At 47.2% G+C, this 19,909-nt stretch overlaps 1 protein-coding gene across 3 annotated transcripts in view; it reads left to right on the top strand.

Moving 5' to 3' along the window:
• The window catches only part of TENT4A (terminal nucleotidyltransferase 4A), a 45,114-nt gene extending 25,448 nt beyond the window's left edge, over positions 1-19,666 (top strand). The window contains exons 4-13 of one of the 3 annotated variants that reach the window (XM_053593154.1): positions 596-716; positions 3,453-3,560; positions 4,508-4,636; positions 8,140-8,353; positions 10,682-10,808; positions 11,824-11,924; positions 12,577-12,749; positions 13,267-13,425; positions 15,817-15,981; positions 17,392-19,666. In XM_053593154.1, the coding sequence (XP_053449129.1) occupies positions 596-716; positions 3,453-3,560; positions 4,508-4,636; positions 8,140-8,353; positions 10,682-10,808; positions 11,824-11,924; positions 12,577-12,749; positions 13,267-13,425; positions 15,817-15,981; positions 17,392-17,583 (1,489 nt within the window). In that variant the 3' untranslated portion in view covers positions 17,584-19,666. Of the gene's footprint in view, positions 1-595; positions 717-3,452; positions 3,561-4,507; positions 4,637-8,139; positions 8,354-10,681; positions 10,809-11,823; positions 11,925-12,576; positions 12,750-13,266; positions 13,426-15,816; positions 15,982-17,388 lie in introns of all 3 variants that reach the window. The other 2 variants (XM_053593145.1, XM_053593162.1) reach the window with 2 other exon arrangements.
• The last annotated feature ends 243 nt before the right edge of the window (positions 19,667-19,909 follow it).

Below are 19,909 nucleotides of genomic sequence, written 5' to 3'. Positions count from 1 at the left end.
CTTTTATTAACCCAGCGGTGGTTAGTGTTTGGAGACTGAAGAGGGTGTAATCTCAGGGTTTGGTGGTTTGTTGTTGTCAGGGACGGTGGGAATTGGACAGACTCAGGGTATCTAGGAAGCTCTGGGTTAGCAACAGCGATCCAGCATAGACAGCGTGGGAGTTAGGTCCCAGGAAGCTTTGGCATGCTGGTTTGGAGGGGCTGGCATTTCATCCCTCCTCAGTCGCCTTGTGCTGTTGGGAGAATCCTTTATCCCCTCACTTCCAGCTTATGTCACAGACACATTAAATCCTTAGTATCGTCCGTAAGTTTTTGGAGCCTGCGACTTTAAGGTCCTCAAATAATGTTTCCTTCAACATCATTTTGTTAAAGTGTTGATGAGGAAAACAGTTGGTTTCCTTATACATCATTTTGCTTATGGTCTCAGCCCCTGTCAGCACTGGGAGGAGGTGCTGCCCTTTGTGAGCTGCACGCCTCTCCCGAAGGGTGGTACTGTGGGTGGGATGTGTCTTGGCCTTTGGGACGTGGCACCCATCCTCCCCGTGTTGCCTCCTGGGGTGACGGCATTGGCTGATGTGCCTTCTTTCTTTTGTCAGTGACATAGATCTGGTGGTCTTTGGGAAGTGGGACCGTCCTCCTTTACAACTGTTGGAGCAGGCCCTGAGGAAGCACAACGTGGCTGAGCCATGTTCCATCAAAGTCTTGGACAAAGCTACGGTAAGTGGCGGGGCTTCGGAGCGGCCTCTGCGGAGGCTGGTCAGCAGGTGGGCCTCCTGTCAGGGCTGTGTGACCAGCTTGTGTTTGGTGGTGGTTCTTGGCTACACTTTTGATGACATTTGCACTTCTGGTATAACTATGCCTTTTACATTTTCTGTAATCATGATGGCCAAGAACATGTTTAGTGGCAACCTGAATTTGTGAACTTAATGAACTGTTGGAATTTGTGAACTTACAGACTGTTCTTGGTACTAAAATGTGTGGTTGTGTCTACTTGTGTTAGGATGAATCAGGAAAGGAGGTTATGTGACGGGAGGTGGTGTCACATATTAACCTCCAGATGCTGTCCATTCCTGGTTACATAATCCAGTGGTTAAACCGTGGCATTCATGATTACCATTGCCTAAGTTGTATCCAAGAGAGAAAACTATACCAGATCCATTTGTTGTTCAAAAAATGTCCATGTATGAAAAACCTCTTACTTGGTGAGAAGTTTGGAGATGGTACTGCTTCTGGTAAGTGCTTGTTAAGGTTTGTGTCAGCCCAAGGTTAGAAACAGCTCAGGCCCTCTCAGTTATTGACCTGCTGTGTGGCACTTACTAGCTCACCTGTACTGTAGGCTGACCTGGCATTTTTAAATTGATATTTCAGTTTGGGTGAGATGTGATTAACTTCCTTGTTGCGTCTGAGTGGAATGTCAGAGGTGAGAGCCTCGTTTGCTCACCAGTGGATTGTCAGAGGTGAGAGCCTCGTTTGCTCACCAGGTGGTACCCGAGGAGGTGTCTGTGTTTCTTGAGTGTTTACTCTTGACAAGTGTTTGGATTCGGGTGGGGGATAGTTTTTTAAAGTGATGCAATACGTGCGCTGGGATATGCAGGTGTCAGGTGGATGCCGTGTTGGATTTTAACAAGGTGCACGCACCTGTCTTGATGGCGGGAGAGCGAATGGGCTGACACCGCTTCCTTCCGTGAGGCCTGTCTCCCAGATGGGGCCATTTGCTTTCCTGGCATTGGGGAATGAGCCTATGGCCACCTTCTAAAAAACTCACTGGCCTTGCTCACTAGTCCTTCTAGCTACTCATTGGTAGACACTGTTCACAGGTGAGGAAACTGAGGCCCAGAGAGATGTGTTAAGCAGCCAGTGTGAGACGGGGCCTCAGTGTAGCCCTGGCCTCCACTCTGGACGTGAGTACCCAGCCGCCCGCTTGTCTCTCTGTGCCTCTGCGTGCTGCTGTGGTGCCCTTGCCCGTGCCCGGGAGGTAGGCAGCTAGGCCAGTCTGAGGCTCTGTAGCTCTGCCCCTCCAGTATGTGCCCAGCCTGTGGAGTCCAGGCCCTGGAAGCAGAGAGTGGGTGGGGATTTTTGATGAGGTGTCAGGGTTGAGAGGTAGAGGAGCTTCTAACAAAAGGGTCCCGTCTGAGCTGCTGTGACCTCTACTGCTGGTGCCTGGGCCCGTGTGACCTGGAAGGAGAGCAGGCATTTGTGCCCCCAGGGCTCCTTTCACCTGGGAGCAGTGGTCATTTCAGGCTCAGGAGCCCAGAGTGAGGCTGTGCTAAGGAGAAAGCTTGTCTGTTTGGAATGCCACCCAAAAGTAAATATTGTGGTGTCACTGCTAATTTCCAGAATGTGGGGCTCACATTGTGAGTGCATGAGCTTGTGTGCAGGTGGAAGGGGGCAGCAGAAGGGACGTGGGGGAATGAGCTTAAGGTGCTGCTGAAGCCCGGGTGTCAGAAGGCCTAGGCATTTGAGCATGGGGCTGCTTCTGAAATAGTTTTCGATGAGTTCTTTGGGAAGGTGTTGTGTTTTTCTTCTTTCTTAGAACACGCCAGCCCAGCTTACCCTGCCTGGTGGTTGAGGTAACACGCACAGGTCCCTGTCCGGCTGGCCCATCCTCATAGACGCGCCCTCTGCAGTTTGCCCAGGGCTGTGAGTTTTCAAGCCCAGAGCAGGTCCGGGGCTGTGCTGTATCAGTTCTGTTAGCACTGAAGGCTCTCATTAGGCCCCGATTATTCTGGTGACCGAAACTCCTTTTTTATTTCTTCCAGGCTGAAAGGACATTCCTTTTTCTTCAGGAAGAACACAATTTTGTCAGGTGGGGAGGGGGTGAGGTGTGGTCCAAATGTTTGTTGGGCAGTTTTTATGAGGCTAGTTTTGAGTGCCTTTTGGTGATAATTGTTGATGAGAGTATTTCCAAAATACCTTTTATATATTCTCCGATTTTTAGGGGAAAATTTTTTAAGTAAAATTGTCTTAAATGGTGAAAGTCTAAAGTAGAATTGTTTAGAGAAACAATATCAGTACAAAATGTAACTTTGAAATGGCTATGAAGCTACATTGAATGTTTTTAAAAATGTTACCAAGTATGCCAGGCACGTGAGCGGTGGGGCCTGGGCTGGCTGCTCTTCCCGTGGCCTCCCCAGGCGCAGCTGCTCACCTGGGCTCCTTCCCTCCTCTGTTTGGTGCTCGTCATGGGCCTGGGGGCTGAGCCAGCGCAGGCTATGGGAGGGACTGGGGACCAGGGAAGGGGGTCATCCTGGGTCCGAGGTACTACTGATGCGAACACTTGACAAATTTCCCTTTCTGCTCAATTTTAAAATTTAGCATACATTATCTCTAATCCCCTCATCTTGATAAGAAAAAACACCCAACACCTCTGTACAGCTTTGAAAGTGTTTTAATGCGGGACTGTGAAGAGCTTTGCATACTGAAGGGCAACTTTTTAAAATTAAATCTTTACAGGTACCAATAATAAAACTCACAGATCAGGAGACTGAAGTTAAAGTCGACATCAGCTTTAACATGGAGACTGGTGTCCGGGCAGCAGAGTTCATCAAGAATTACATGAAGGTACTGTCACCGGCGGGAGTGAGGGGCTTGAGCACCCATGCCGGGCATCTCTTCTCTCATGAAAGTTAAAAAATTTCAGCTCAATGTAGGAGTCTTTAATATACAAACTATACACTTAAATTATTTATCCTTCAATATTATGTCTAGAGATACTTTGAAATTACGTATTTTTGGATTTGCTTTTCTTGAGTAAGCATTTTATGAAGTTGATAATTATTTTAGAAAGCTATTAAAATGTTCTTTCTCGTTATTACCAAGAGTCTTTGTCTTTAGTTCACGTTCCTAAGTTCAGCCTAGGGAAGCTGAGAAAATTGAGCTGTACTTTAGAATACTCACTTTGGGTAGCCTTGGTACTTGATGGCAGGGTGACAGACTTGCTGCTTGAGCTGTGTATGTTATACTCTGACCTGGTTAACCCAGGTGGCCTTGACCTCCTGCTGCAGCAGGGGCCCCTGCACCATCAGGGCCCTGCTCCTTCAGTTCCCTGTCCCCTTCCCTCTGCGTCGTCATCTGGTCCAAAGGAGCATGTTTAGCCCCAGCACAAGGTCAATAGCAGCAACGAAGCTCTCTTCCCACGCCCAGCGTGTCGTCCTTCCTAGCAGGCCTCCCTCTGCCCACTAGCTAGGGAGAGCTCTCCACCTTGCTCTGTGTAGCAAGAGGGATAAACACAAGAAGGAATGCCTCCTTACTCCCCTGAGCTCCTTTATGCCTGGTGACCCCCCCAGCAGGGCTCCCCACCTCATCCTCCTGGATTGCTGCTGTGGTGTCCACTCTCTGAATTTTCATAAGCCCTCAGAAAATTCTTAGCCCCCTGCCCCCAAAGTTTAAGACTGATTCTCAAGCTTTCACGTGGGCAAGAAAATTGACTAAACTTTCATTTCTATCATGTGAAATTTCTTTATAAGTACATTAACTAATCAGTAAATCTTTTTCTTTGGAATTTACAGAAATATTCATTGCTGCCTTACTTGATTTTAGTATTGAAACAGTTCCTTCTGCAGAGGGACCTGAATGAAGTTTTTACAGGCGGAATTAGCTCATACAGCCTCATTTTAATGGCCATTAGCTTTCTGCAGGTACGTACGCTCTCTCCCAGATCAGTCCCGGGCAGGGCTGTGTCGCGGGGCTGCTTCGCATGCTCACTGGCTGCTGCGGGGGCCCAGCGGTCGTTGCTCTCCCTTCACTGTTCTAACTCACTATTAGGTGGACTCCTTATTTTTCTAATAAAACCTACTTCTGGTCAGTGCTTCTTTCCTGGTGCTCCTTCATGGCTTATCCTTATGGCTGATTTAACTATTAGGTTAGGGAGTGCGTATCTTGGTTCTGTAAGTTAAGTGTATGTCAGTCAAGCTCAAGGACATACTCCTAGAACTACACGTCCATTCTTTGGTAGATAATAAACAGCTATTTTTCTTGAATCTTGTCTGTGATTTATACTGAAAAATACTAGTCTCAGAGTAAAGTTGGGTACCATATACAGGGGAAACAAGTTTAAAGGAGCCTTTCTTCGCAGATGAATAAAACAGCTATATTTTGTCTTAAATTACATGTGGTCCTTATGTTGTTGAATAACACCATAGAAAATCTATCAATAGAAAACCTTCCTAAAGTGTCAAAGAAGTATAAGTGTTAAACGCCATGATATATTAGTAAACTAATGCCTTCTTAACATACAACCTAGTCTCTAGGTTAATTAAAACGTTAGTTATTCTATTTATATTTCTTTACCATGAAAAGTGTTCCTTATGAAATCTGAGGACGGGTGACAGACTAATGTATGTTAGACTCTGACCTGGTTAACCCGGGTGGCCTTGACCTCCTGCTGCAGCAGGGTCCCCTGCACCTTCAGGGCCCTGCTTCTTTAGTTCTCCTGTCACCTTCCCTCGGCATCATCATCTGGTCCAAAGGAGCTTGTCCAGCCCCAGCACGAGGTCAGTAGCAGCCATGGAGCACCCCACCACCACCCAGCTCACCAGCTGAGGCGGACCGTGGACTCCTCCTCCGTAGTAAGCCGCCCTGCTGTATTCCTCCATGTTTGTTATTTTGTGTTGTGATCGTGCTTAGCGAGGGTTTTATGTCCAGAATTTGGTAGTTTTCTCATCAATACTACTGATAGTGGAACTATTGGCTATACCGTTGTTAATTATTGCGACTTTCCTGGCATGTCTTTGCAGAAATTCTTTAAGAATAGTGAAAATGGAATTCTGTGTCTGTTTTCTTACAGTTCTAGTCACATTGTCTTGTTTTCCATTTTTCCCTCCATGGTATGGTCATACAGCTCTTCTGTTATCGTTTTTGGACATTATTTGAACTAAACATGGACTTCTGTTCTTAACTGACTCTCCGCTGAGCTCTGTCCATGGTCAGCCTTGTAGTAACAGCAGCTCCTGCTTCCTTCTGCCGTGCCCAGTGCCTGCTGCTGCCCTGCCTCGGGGCTCCCACTGCTGCCATCTCCACATCCCCCGGCCGGCCCATTGCCCATGGCCTGTCCTGCCTGCATACCTAAACTCGTTCCGTGACCAGTTGAGGGAGGGCGCCAGCCTGGCACTGGGAGGCTGGTATTGTGGGAATACACAAATAAGTCCTCACAGGCCAAAATTCCTCTCAGCCCTAAAACCCACTTGTTGGCTGGAGGAGATCTATCTCCTGTGGATCTGTTATAAATATTTGTAATCATTGTACTTCCGTCAGGACTTTTCACTTTGATGTGGACCTGGTCATCATTTTCTAGGTTGGTGCTTTGCAGTAGAGTTCTCTGTGTGGATGGCAGTGCTCCACGTTTGCACAGCCACACAGGCTATAGCAGGCTTAGCGTGTGGCTGGTGAGGATTAACAAACTGAATTTCTTTCTTTCTTTCTTTCTTTTTTGAGACAGAGTGTCACTGTGTCATCCCCGGTAGAATGCTGTGGCATTACAGCTTATAGCAACCTCAAACTCTTGGGCTTAAGTGATTCTCTTGCCTCTGCCTCCCAAGTAGCTGGGACCACAGGCATCTGCCACAACACCCTGCTATTTTTGGTTGCAGTTGTCGTTGTTTAGCAGGCCTGGGCGGGGCTTGAACCTGCCAGCCTCAGTGTATATGGCCAGTGACCTACCCACTGAGCTAGGGGCTCCAAGCCAACAAACTGAATTTCTAATTAATTTGCTTTAATTCTCTTAACTAGAAATAGCCACATGTGGGCAGTGAAGGTCTGGATGGCTCAGAATTGTGTCTTAGATCAGTGACACTTCAAGGCTGCAGTGGACCGTGGCTTAGATTTAGAATAACTCTGTTGCCTACTTGAAGAAAGTGTGGCACTGAGCAGAGGCTGACACTAATCTGTATGACAAGCAGAATGTAAATTTCCTCTAAATATTATGATACAGTGCTAATTACACAGTTAATCATTTCACATTCTGGTTTTATGAAGACACTGTTCTACTAGTTAGTCTAATACTGCCCCCTGTTGGTTGTATTTTAGAATAATTATGATGAATTTTTATTTTTATTTTTATCTTCAGATTAATTTGAAGGTACAAAGAATTAAATTCGAATGTTTGCATTTGTTAGGTAGACACCCTCTTATAACTGTGTCCTGCCCCTAAGAGGTGTGCCACACACCCCAACATTGTGCCCATTGAGTGGGATGGGAGCACACCCTTCTCCCTCCTATCTGCCCCCTTCCTGATTCTTCCTTCCCCCACCTCCTGCCTTGAATTGAGTTTTTCTCTTGTGGGTGTGTATTAGCTCATCTGCTGGCTTCATGTTAGAATTGAGCACATTGGATTCTTGCTTCTTCATTCCTGTGATACTTTACTAGAAGACTGTGTTCCAACTCTATCTAGGTTAATACAGAAGTCTCCATCTTCTTAATGGCTGAATAGTACTTCATGGTATACACGTACCACAGCTTCTTAATCCATTCCTGGGCTGGTGGGCATTTAGGCTGCTTCCACATTTTGGTGATTATAAATTGAGCTGTGATAAACAGTCTAGTGCAAATGTCCTTATGATAAAATTATTTTTTCCTGCTGGGTAGATGCCCAGTAATGGGATTGCAGGGGATGTCTAATTTGAGTTCCTTGAGGATTCTCTATACTTCCTTCTAAAGTGGTTGTATTAGGTTGCAGTGACTAACATTTTTTTTTTTTTGGCTGGGGCTGGGTTCGAACCCACCACCTCCGGCATATGGGACCGGCGCCCTACTCCTTGAGCCACAGGTGCCGCCCCATGACTAACATTCTTAAAATTACATCCTCCATCCAGATGACTCAGTTGTGCAGAATGTGGTCAACTTATTCACTAGTATTTGATGACTATGGTCAATCAGATGTCTGTGCTTTTAAGAAGTTGCTGTGTATATTGCCAAGGTCAAAAAAGCATAAGTTTCATATTAGGAATTTGTTTTTGTTAAACACTCCTTTCTGACAGGGACTTTCTGGGTTCTGTTAGTGCGTCTGCTGCCCCTGCTGCTTCCTCCTACTGGGTGCAGGAGCTGCCCAGCGGGTCCTAAAAAGGCGCAGCAGGTCTCCCTCATGCTGTTTGTGCTGGTAACAGGGCGCAGATCTGTACCAATTGTGGATGCATTGCCTTTACAGTTGCATCCAAGAATTGATGCCCGGAGAGCTGATGAAAACCTTGGAATGCTTCTCGTAGAATTTTTTGAACTCTATGGAAGAAATTTTAATTACTTGAAAACTGGTATTAGAATAAAAGAAGGAGGTGCCTATATTGCCAAAGAAGAGATCATGAAAGCCATGACCAGTGGGTACCGCCCATCGATGCTGTGCATTGAGGACCCCCTGCTGCCTGGTAAGGGCGTGGCTCACGCTGGCGACTGGGGACTGGGGGGCTGTCGGGCCCTGAGAGCCCAGAGCGGTTTTGTTTGCTTTTGAAGCAGGTCCCTCCTTCACTCAGAGGGTTAATAGTGATACTTTCAGAATTCCTTGTTTCATGCTTCTAACTGACTTATTATCTTCTAAACTGTTTACATTCTGTGTCAGCCAGACTTAAGATCAAAATTATTTCATATTATGTGGCGCCTGTGGCTCAGTGAGCAGGGCGCCGGCCCCATATACTGAGGGTGGCGGGTTCAAACTCAGCCCCGGCTGAACTGCAACCAAAAAATAGCCGGGTGTTGTGGCAGACGCCTGTGGTCCCAGCTGCTTGGGAGGCTGGGAGGCAGGAGAATCGCTGAAGCCCAAGAGGTGGAGGTTGCTGTGAGTCCTGTGACATCATGGCACTCTACCGAAGGCGGTAAAGTGAGACTGTCTCTACAAAAAAAAAAAAAAAAAATTATTTCATATTTACCATAAACTATTCTCTTCCCAAGATTATGTAACATGGAAAAGCAAAGGCTGCTGGGATGCCCTCCCATTAGACATGTACTCCTCCAGTTTGTCCTGCGCAGGTGTAAACATTTATTATTGCCGTCTTACCAATTACATGCCATCCCACTGCACAGACAGATTTGCCACTTGGCTTTTGGCATGACACTGTATCCTAGACCCTTTTTAATGTGTGTCAGTCACGTTCTGTTATAAGGATTGTCACATGAAGAGTCTGAGTCTGGGATTCAGTTTTCCCAATTTTATTCCCTTTGGTGAATTGGTGGCTGCTCATATCCCCATACCTTTGGTGACAGTCTTTCTTAATCTCTGCCAATCTGATAAAACCTTGTGGTATCAATTCTCATTTAATCTACATTTCTTAATGTTTAGTGGGGTTAAATGCGTTATTATAGGTCAGGCCCACAAATGTTCCCTGGGCATGTGCTAGGCGAGGCCCCGTTTTTTACTGTTGGAGACAGTCTGTGGTGGGCAGAGGACAGAGCAGGTGAGGGGGGACCCCAGCCCCGAGCATGTCTGTCACCCTGCACTCCCTGTGCTGCCCGCTGCCTGCTAGCCGTCCTCCTGGGGGAAGTGCCCTGTGTGCTAGGGAAGCCTTTCAGGCCGTACTCACCCGCCTTGTCTTTCTAGCTCGACTTCTGCACATGTATTTAGTATCTTGTATTTCATGGTTATTTTTGTTCTGGGGCTTCTAAGATAGAGAATTTTACTTCCTAAAAATCATTTGCAAGACAATGAACTTCTCTTTTGTTGCTGTTGTTTTTAAATGGCATCATTTATGCTGTGCTTTAAGCAGCATTCCCAGCACCTTCATGGAGCTGCAGTGTGTCACCCACAGCTGTCTGTCTCGGATCAGTCAGGGGGGGAGACATTTACATTTTCTTCAAGGGTCTGGTTAAATGTCCTTGAAAAACAAAGAATCATATTATTGCTGGGTTATATTAGTCTAGAAAAGATAAAATTCCAATGCTTAGAGTATACTTCCTTAAAAGAATCCATACTTAACCTGAATTGTGAATAATGAGCCATAAGCAAATTGAAATTCAAAATAGTGATTTTCTGAGGTCCTTTAGACTGGCTGACCTGAGGGCTTCAGTGATGGCTTCACTTGATCTGCTATCCGTCCAATGGCAATATCTGAAATGTTCCAATCTGAAGGATCAGCTCCTTGCAGTCTCTGTTAGTGTTCATTGACTTGTAATTTATATTAATATCTATTACTGCTGTCTTATTGATTAAAGATAATTCCACAGTATGATCAGATTTGCAGCTTGGCTGTTGGCATGACACTGTGTCCTAGACCCTTCTATGTGTGTTGGTCACCTTCTGGCCCTGGCCCAGGGCTGGATCTAGGGTGAACTTGTCCCTGTGTCTGCTGCTGTCAGGTCGCTACAGTGACTCATAATTTTGGGGTCATCGATCACAATAGGGCGGTGCTGGTGGTCTGTGACAATGTCTTTGGCTTTCTTGTATTTCTTTGCCATCTGGGGAGTTGGCAAACTTTTTCATGAACTAGCACTCCCTCTGTGGATGACACCTCCGTCTGTGGAGGTAGCCCCTCGCTGCACGGAAGTTGGCGATGCAGATTGGACCTCTGGGACTTGCACACCATGGGCAGTGCCTGGTGATTAATGGTCCTTACAGGTGCCAGTTTCCACATGTGCCATCTGATAGCCTCATTCAGCTCTGCTGATGAGAGCCTGCCTCAAAGTAGCTTTATGAGAAGATCGGAAATGTGTGGGAGTTGGCGCGGTCTCCCTGGGGTGCTGATAGCTGGCTGTCTCTGTTGCAGGGAATGATGTGGGCCGGAGCTCCTATGGGGCCATGCAGGTGAAGCAAGTTTTTGATTACGCCTACATCGTCCTCAGCCACGCCGTGTCGCCACTCGCCAGGTCCTACCCAAACAGGGACTCTGAGAGGTAACGTGTCTGTGCTGGGCCCTTAGCCCCGTGAGTGGTACATCTCCACTGTATCGTTACTGCACTGTTTACTGGGGCTTCGTCACATGACTGTATTTTACAAAAACTTAACATGTTGGTAAAGGAAGACCTTTTGAGAATTCAGAATGGCTTATTTGATTTATCCATGGTTGAAAGTTGAAAATTACCTATTTGGGGAGTCAGTATTTTCTTTGGGGTATTTTGTTTTGGGGGAAGTGATTCCCAGCTTCTAAAACTCTGGGACTTGATGCTTTTCTCGAGGTGGCCTTTAAAATGTGAGCTTCCAGCTTTTACGTGAGCTTGGATGTGTGCGCCCAGATCCTGCCCTCCGCTCCTGGGCATGGTTGCTCCTCATGTTATGGTTTGGGGCATTTCTGCAATGTACACTTTACTTGATAGCCAGAAATGTTTACTTCTGGCTCCAGGTTGTGCTTCAGGGATGAGGGTGGGAGGCGGGAGTAGAAAGGAGGGAATGAGGTTCTAGAGTAGTAATAGGAAGGGCGTCATCCCTGCTATTCCTGAGCAGGAGGTGGAGCAGATGGGGTTTGAAGCCTGGCACAGCAGCCTCCCCACGCACTAGTGGTGGTAGAGCTTGGCGTGGGTTCCGAGGACTCTGTGCACTTGGTGTTTGTTTCAGGTGGTGCTTGGGGGCCTCTTGGCACCACGTCTGATTCTCTCGTGTGCAGTGGGAAGTGGAAATGTCAGGACCTTGTGACCCTTGTGGGTGGGAAGGATGGACTCCCCCGCTCAAGGACTGGACTGGAGCAATCTTCTGTAGGTGGCTGTAGGTTCAAGGGCTTCTGTACACACCACCGTCTCAGGGTGCACTTGCGCTTACACATGAGAAGTCATGGAGACTTTGTGAAGTTCTTAGCTCTTTTCCTATCTTGTATTTAGAGGATGTATTGTCATGAGTATCAAGCAGCTACTCAAGGGTTGTCAGCTCCCTGGTACCTGCTGTCCTGTGTTAATGTCCCGCAATGTCCCTTTGCAGCACTTTAGGGAGGATCGTCAAGGTGACACAGGAAGTGATTGACTACCGGCAGTGGATCAAGCAGAAGTGGGGCAGCAGGATCCTCCCATCCCCGGGGCTGGGTGAGACATTGACTCCTGCTCACCTACATCACCTGACATGTTAATGGAAAAGTAGCTTTGTCTCTTAATGGCAAGTTGAGCAAACTAAGGAAATAGTTTAAGCATTTAACTAAGAACTATAAGATCTAGGCCAGGGCTATCCTGTAGAAATGTATTGCACACCGTGCACCACATGTGGAATTTCAAAGTGCAAAAACAAATGAAATTAGTGTTAATATATTTTATCCAACCCAATTAAAAATATTAACATTTTAACATGTACTCAGCATAAAAAATTATTCAGATATTTCATAGCTTTTTTTTTGTAACTAAGCCTTTGAAATCCAGTTTGTATTTGTACTTAAACCACATCCTAATTAGAGTGCTAAGTTTTCATTGGAAATACTTGATCTGTGTTTAGATTTTATAAACCTAATGGTTGAAAATGATTTACACACTCAGGTTTTCCAAACATGTTTTAAATATCTTCCGGTAATTAGTATTCCGATAATTAATTCTGAATATAATTTTAAAAATTAAATTACAGTGTAACAAAATTCAGTCTTGGGTGTGTCAGTCCCGAGAGCAGCATTTCAGGCTTGGCGGTGGCCGTGCCTGGATGGCCCAGCTCTGCTCAGCCTACAGGGCAGTAACCGGCTGTTTCCCTCCATAGACAACAGACTCAAGATAAAAGAGCGGCTAACCACGTGCAACGGGGAACAGACCCCGAGCCGAGAGCCCGAGTCGCCCTACGGCCAGCGTCTGACCTTGTCCCTCTCCAGTCCCCAGCTGCTGTCCTCAGGCTCATCTGCTTCTTCTGTGTCGTCACTTTCGGGGAGTGATGTTGTGAGTCCCTCCCTGGCCCTCCTCCCTCCACCGTCTCCATGTGTCTCTTGGTTTGTGTTCCTGGTAAATGTCCATACCAGCTAGTTTAAAATCCGTCTTCCCTTTCCTTTTGATCCCGTTTTGTGCCTGTGTGTTGCGGTTGGGTGGGAGCCCTGAAGTCTACACCAAGTGCCCCCTGTTGGGAACTTTAAGAACCTTTGCTGCTCACGTGACCTGTCAAAAGCAGTGACATTGTCGGCAGTTTAACTACAGTGACCATTTTTGAACAGTTGTTAAAAAACCTGTTTGGAGATAAAATTTAAGTCCAAATTTCTTGTCTATATTCCCTTTAACATTCTTTCTTAGTTGTGAAATTACTCAGAGGAAGTCTGCATAGGTCCAGACCACCTGTGGTTCAGAAGTTACCCTGTTTAATAATCTTCTGTAGCCTCCACTCACACCTTCTCCTCTTGACTTAAAAGAAGCAGTGCACCCTTGTGATAACTGCTATCCTTGTCATTTCTTGTATGAATTCAAGGATTCGGACACACCGCCCTGCACAGCGCCCAGTGTTTACCAGTTCAGTCTACAGGCACCCACCCCTCTGATGGCCGGCTTGCCCACTGCCTTGCCTGTGCCCAGTGGCAAGCCCCAGTCCACCACGTCCCGAACACTGATCATGACGACAAACAATCAGGTACGGGGTCCGGTGTCCTTCCTGGTGACAGCCCCAGGGGGTGGCTTGTGGGCTATAAAAGGAGGAGATTGATGATAATTTGAAATTATAAAAAGATGTTGAGTCTTTGGTGGTTTGGTCATTTCTGTCTTGTTACAGGAAAGTCTCTTGATCTGTTTTTGTGGATTGATAGAACCTAATTCTGGTCATGCTACAAGGATGGTCTTTAACACTGCTGACACGAGTCACCGTGTGTAGGGTTAGCAGTGGGGAAGCTCTTTTGGTTCTTGAGCCCCACCTGCCTTCTGACCAGCCCAGTTGACTCTCTTTCTGTACATTACCTCATGAAGCCACTGTACTGGGTCATCTCAGGAGGACGCTGATGTTACCCATTCAGCCTGTGCCTCGGCAGTGGCAAACACTTGTTCCTACTTTCCTCTCACAGTCTCAATGAGTAGAAGTTTATGTTCTAATGTGAAGTTAGGCTTTTTCCATGTTATTAATTAGGCATTATATTTTTCCTCTGTTAGAATATGCTGTTTTTTTTAAATATAGGTGAAGTTAGAAGTCTAAAAGAGAATTTTATAAATATAATATTTTTATCTACTTCCCAATTGTACATTAGATGAATATGTGTAGGTATAAAACTCAACACATTAATTTACTTCAAAGTAAAGTAGAGCCATTTGCTCAAATGTGGTTATAATTAGGTATACAGTGATGTAGGTACACGTAAAACGTATCTGACTCCTCCTTGGAGTTTTGCTGTCTGCTCTGGGAGGACGTTCTCCAGGATACCCCTGAGCCTAAAGAACGCTGACGTGCCTGATGTGGTGCTCACAGCCATCTTCCACCGCTCAGCCAGAGGTGCCATGTAGCCCGCAAGTCCTTGCCTGCCGTGTGGATGGAGAATTCCCAGGCAGTTTGTTGTTGGCGCAGTTGTTAGAGCGAATCCTGCTGCAGATAGCTGGTTGCCTTTTTGCAGTTGTCACATTGGCCGAGGCATCTGACCTCCCCTGGGCTCAGCACAGGAGAGCTGCAGAGTCACACTGGGGCTGTGTGTGTGGCTGTGGCCTAGAGTCCAAGGGACAGTGGGTCTGGAGAGACCAAGGAGATGTCAGGCCAATTTGCAAATTCGTTTATGTCCTCATTATATGCTAATAGAAGTTAAAGTAGTGAAGTTGTCGAAGTGTTTTTTCCAGTGGAATAATTAAGTAAAATCCCATTTTTAAATGTCCTACATATTGTCTGTGCAGTGCAGCTTACAGTGTGCTGAGGTCACCCACTGGGGCAGGGCCCCTGAGTCTAGTGATGGTGAAAGCAGTGACCATCAGAGTTGGTGGGCATTCAGCTGTCAGGCCCCGGGATGGAGCTTGCTTTCCTGGTGACCAGTCCCTGGGGGGTGAGCACATTCCTCGCAGGAGAGACTGGGAGTGTGGTGTGGGGCCCTGCCCCTGCCCCTGCCCAGAGAGGCACATGGGCCGAGATCCTTCCACCTGCTCTTAGTAAAGTGTCACAAAGAGTCCTGCATGTGCTTTGCAGCCTCCAAACCATGTGTGGGGGTCCCAGCTCTGTCCAATCTCCTCAGAGGTTGTATTCACTTTCCATAGGCCTTGGGGTGGATGAAGAGGATGCCAGGATGGGACCAGGGCAACTAACTGTCACACGTCTGAGGAGGGGTCTTATCCCCTCTGCTATAGATAGCGGGCCATCCAGAGGCTGAAGTGTCCCAGGAACTGGAGAGAAGGCCTGGAAAGAACTGTCAGTCATCCCTGGTCATCCCATCCCCAGACCTCACAATGTTCTTTTTTTTTTTTTTTTTTTTGTAAGAGACAGAGTATCTCTTTGTCACCCTTGGTAGAGTGCTGTGGTGTCACAGCTCACAGCAACCTCCAGCTCTTGGGCTTAGGCGATTCTCTTGCCTCAGCCTCCTGAGTAGCTGGGACTACAGGCACCTACCACAATGCCTGGCTATTTTTTTTGTTATAGTTGCAGTTTGGCTCAGGCTGAGTTTGAACCCTCCACCCTCGGTATATGGGGCCGGTGCCCTCCTCACTGAGCCACAGGCGCCACCCTGGTTACAGTGTTCTTCATGGCCTTGGAGTAGGGGAGTCACTGCGGGGCCCTTCCCAGATGTCCACGTGACGGTTACTCTGATGACTTAATTTTTTTTTTTGTACGGTTGTTTGGTCCTCACAAAAAGTCACTGGGCACACTTTGTGATCAGTGGTGTTTCGGGGTGTGCTTTCCAGGTCAAATCCAAATATCCTTGGGTCCTAGTAAGACGGGAACTGCCTTCTCCAGCCTCGCACAGATCACCTTCAGGGCAGCCTCCTGGTGCTTGCTTTCACAGTGGGGGGGTCTCACTTCTGCTGGTCTGGTACCTACAGACTTGTCTTGTTTTGCTCCCAGACCAGGTTCACTATACCTCCACCGACCCTAGGAGTTGCCCCTGTTCCTTGCAGACAGGCTGGTGTGGAAGGAACTGCATCCTTGAAAGCCATCCACCACATGTCTTCCCCGGCCCTTCCCTCCGCATCCCCCAACCCGCTGTCCAGCCCTCACCTGTATCATAAGGTGGGTTGTGTTCGTGGCCGCTGCTCTGCTGAGGCCCCCGAGCAGGGACAGTGCTGTGTGTGGCCTCCTCCGGGGGGAGTTCACAGAGATCATTTGAAAGGCAGTTTATTTTCTGGATGTTTTTGCTTCATGTTTGCTTTTCCTTCTTAACAAAACTTTAAAAATGTTAAATTATTTTAAATTGCAACACAGCTTAGTTGGTTGCCATAAGCATCTGTCTCAATTCCATTGAACTGGTCAGCATAAAACTGAAGTTTGAGATAAGGTTCAAAATGAAAAGTTTTATTTCCCTATTTGTTTGTTAAATTCATTTATATGCCAAATACTTTGGTTTTCAAGAAGACGACAGTAAAACCAACAACAAACCTTGCCACCATGTTGCTGGACTCCTGGGAGGTGGGGATCCAAGGAGGTGGGTGGGAAGAGCCCCGTATGTGCCTGTTGGGCTTCAGCAGGACCCGGAATGTGCCGTCCCTGCCCTCACAGTTTCTCTTAAGTTCATCCAATGTGTTAGAAACTATAACTGAAACTGAGAAGGCAGGTTGCCGTTAAGTCCCTGTGTTCCTGAGGGACCCGAATTGGAAAGCTGCGGCTGTGGTCCTCGTATGCCTCCCATGCGGCACTGGGCCCTCCGGCGCTCAGTGTGTTCACGAGTGTCCACACCTCTGTTCCACTCGGGACCTCTCACTCATCTAATCCTACTTGCCTTTTCATCCTGAGGCTTGTTCTTGGGCCCTATGTCATTAATTCCTGATGATGATTTTTACTTAAGAGTTAAGTAACAGAGCATTCCCTCTTGGATTCGCCCACTCCCCCCACACCCCACTCCGCATGGCAGGAGGACTCCCCTCAGGCTGCCCTTCAACTGCTGCCACATGAGGTGACTGACAGACACGCATTTTGGTTTTCCTTGCTCAGCCCCTGCCATTTGTCCTGCTGTGAGATCTTCCTGAGGCCTGCTGGCGTTTTCTTTTAGCTTGCTTCACACGGGAACCTCAGGGTACAGGGGATGTGCTCTGGGGTGACCCCCACACACATGCGGGCCTGGGCACATCTGATCACGTGACCCACACACACGCGGGCCTGGGCACATCTGATCACGTGACACCCACACACATGCAGGCCTGGGCACATCTGATCACATGTGTGGTGCCAGAGGTTGTAGTCAGGGGAAGAAAATAAGAGGGACCTTCTTATTTCTGTAGGCAAATGGGGTGAGTGAGGAGTGAGATCTCATGAGCTTGTGAGGTTTGATCCTGGCCCAAAGTTTTTACCTTGAGAGGGTCACAGAGTGAGAAGAATGCTTTTTGTCCGAAATGTAAGTCCAGTGCGGCTTGTGACATGTGAGCGCTGTGCCTGGTGTTCGAGTGCTGGCTCCAATGTCTCTGTACCTCTTTCTGTCTCCAGCAGCACAACGGCATGAAACTGTCCATGAAGGGCTCTCACGGCCACACCCAGGGCGGCAGCTACAGCTCCGTGGGCAGCGGGGGTGTGCGGCCTCCCGTGGGCAACCGTGGACATCACCAGTATAACCGCACTGGCTGGAGGAGGAAAAAACACACACACACGCGGGACAGCCTGCCCGTGAGTCTCAGCAGATAATGGCTCCTGGCTGTGCTGGCCTCCCTCACCCCTTCCACAGACTGAAGCTGCTGTGGGCACCGGCAGGGAGCCAAGCCCAGCACCCAGCACATCAGCCGGGCAGTGGCCCCGCCGTGGGTCACTCTGCATGTCTCTCTGTGTGGTGGTCACGTCCATCTTAAAGAACAGCGCGTCGTGCTCATCTGTGAAGCCTTATTAAACGTGGACGTTGTTTCTGCCTTCCCAGGATCCCTCATTCAGTGCCGAGGCAGGTCGGGCTCTGGAGCTGCGGGACGGGGACGTGTGCTCGCAGTTCCGCAGCGGCCACGACTGTTCCGTTGCTGTTTTGTGTTTTTGTTTCCTGTCTGTCAAAGCAGCAGAGGAGACCAGACCCTGTTGGTGTCTTCCCTCCATGGACAGGCCTGGGAGGTCATCGTTTTACTGCCCTCATGTTGTGTTTGAAATTTCAGAACTGTTTTTCTATGTAAATATTGAAAACTTATGATTTGTGCAATAACTCAGATATTTTTTATTTAATTTCATATTTTCACATAAGTTATATTTAAGGGAGGAGGGAATTTTTTTAAACAAGCTTAGATCCTTTCCCGAGTTGCATTTTCTAAGTTGGGTTCATCGTGTTGGCTGGTTGTCTGAGGAGCATCGTTACAAATACCATGAAGGGGGGCTTGGGGGTTTTATTTTTATGTCTTTTCTTTTGGTCAGATGTGAGTGAAGGAACCGAGCGGCCCTGCAGTGTCCTCTGGGCTCTGCTCTGAAGCCGCTGGACAGTCTGCTGGGGGCCCTGCCTTTGGGCCCCAGGCTGTCATCTTGCTCTGACTGCTGAGTTTTAACGTTTTTGTTTTTGGTTCTTTTAAACTAGACAACAAATCCAGCATTTGAAGTGCCAGAAGAATAACTTTCTAAAGGGAGAAGAGGTGGTCACATTATAAAATCTTAACAAAAATGTGAACTTGGAAATGCTTCAGTCAGTTTTCGTAACATAGCCTGTAATGATGGGTCTGGTGAATATCATTATGGACCATGGTACCCAGTTTTAGGAATGTGGAGAAAGGAATTCCGTTGATTCCATTGGGAATCTGTATAGCAGTATGCATTCGTTCTGTTAAGAGCAAACATAGGAGAAGTCCTTCAGCTGCTCAGTGTGCCGCGGGGAGTATTTTTAATGTACTGCAGGAGAGCACAGCCCAGCGTGGGGGCCGGAGCGGCTGGTGCCCGACGTCGGAAGCATACAGGTATACTATGCAAGTGTTCTGCCACAACAACCACTGTCTTTGTTACCTTTTTTTGAACAAAAGTATATCCATCCTGCCTAACCCTGAGCTTTCGGAGCACCACAGTTGTCCTGGGATTTGGTTGCATCTTGTAGGCCATCTGACTTCCCGTTTTTAAAGTTGGGGGTTCTGGTCCTGCTAAACACTGTAGGTAGGTTGGTCTTTGAAGTCCACTAGTGGAGAACGTTGAGACGAGAAACTTGTCACCATAACACCTGATGGATGTGCAGCAGTGGGGAGTTCTAGATTGATGTCTGATGTGTTGGACACCCAGCAAGGACAAGCTCTAAGTTGTCTGCGGTCGGCCCTTCTGAAGCAGGACTGCCCACGCTGTCGTCTGGAGCTACTGGCCGTGACGGCGGGTTCTCTCGGAGGCATTCCAGGATAGAGTAGCACATTGTGTCTGCAGTTCTTGATGATCGAAAGTTATCAAAAATATTTAAAAATATTTAAATTGTGAACCTATTGATAAAGAATATTTATGAAAACTGATCTGTAGGCCTGTACTAATCTCTACACATTAGCAATATTGACTGTAAACCTACATTAAGGAAACCACTACAGGGACAGCGGTGAGTGTCCCGTGGGGTGTGCATTTTAAAGCTCGATTTGTAGACGCAGGTACCATGTTCCATTAACGTCATGGTGAACCAAATGAATTGGCCTGGCTACCACTGTGGTCTTGTGCTACAGGTTCAACAAAAGATATCATGTCAATTTTTTTTGTGTGGACAACAATGTGGAAGCTAAAATTCACATATTTTTATGTAAAGTTTTTCTATTCTTTGATTTTTAATAAACTTTGCAAACCAGTTGTGTGTGTGTTTTCACATACATGCTTTTCTTGGAAGGGGAAGAGTGACTTCTACATTTTTAGTTGTAGGTCTCTATACAAGGGCAGGTTTTTTAGTCACTTATTACCTGGTCTAAATAGAGTTCAAAAAAAGTTACGCCAGTTGTATGCCATGAGTGGGGGAGGTGGGTTCTTTATCAGAGAGAGCATCAGAAACGTGCTCTCTGCTCTCATGTTCTTTTTTCTTTTTTTGAGGCAAAGT

The sequence above is a fragment of the Nycticebus coucang genome, chromosome 1 (assembly GCF_027406575.1).
Source record: "Nycticebus coucang isolate mNycCou1 chromosome 1, mNycCou1.pri, whole genome shotgun sequence".
NCBI lineage: Eukaryota > Metazoa > Chordata > Mammalia > Primates > Lorisidae > Nycticebus > Nycticebus coucang.
The sequence above is the reverse complement of the archived record's forward strand: the minus strand, read 5'-3'. Positions and strand labels throughout refer to the sequence as shown.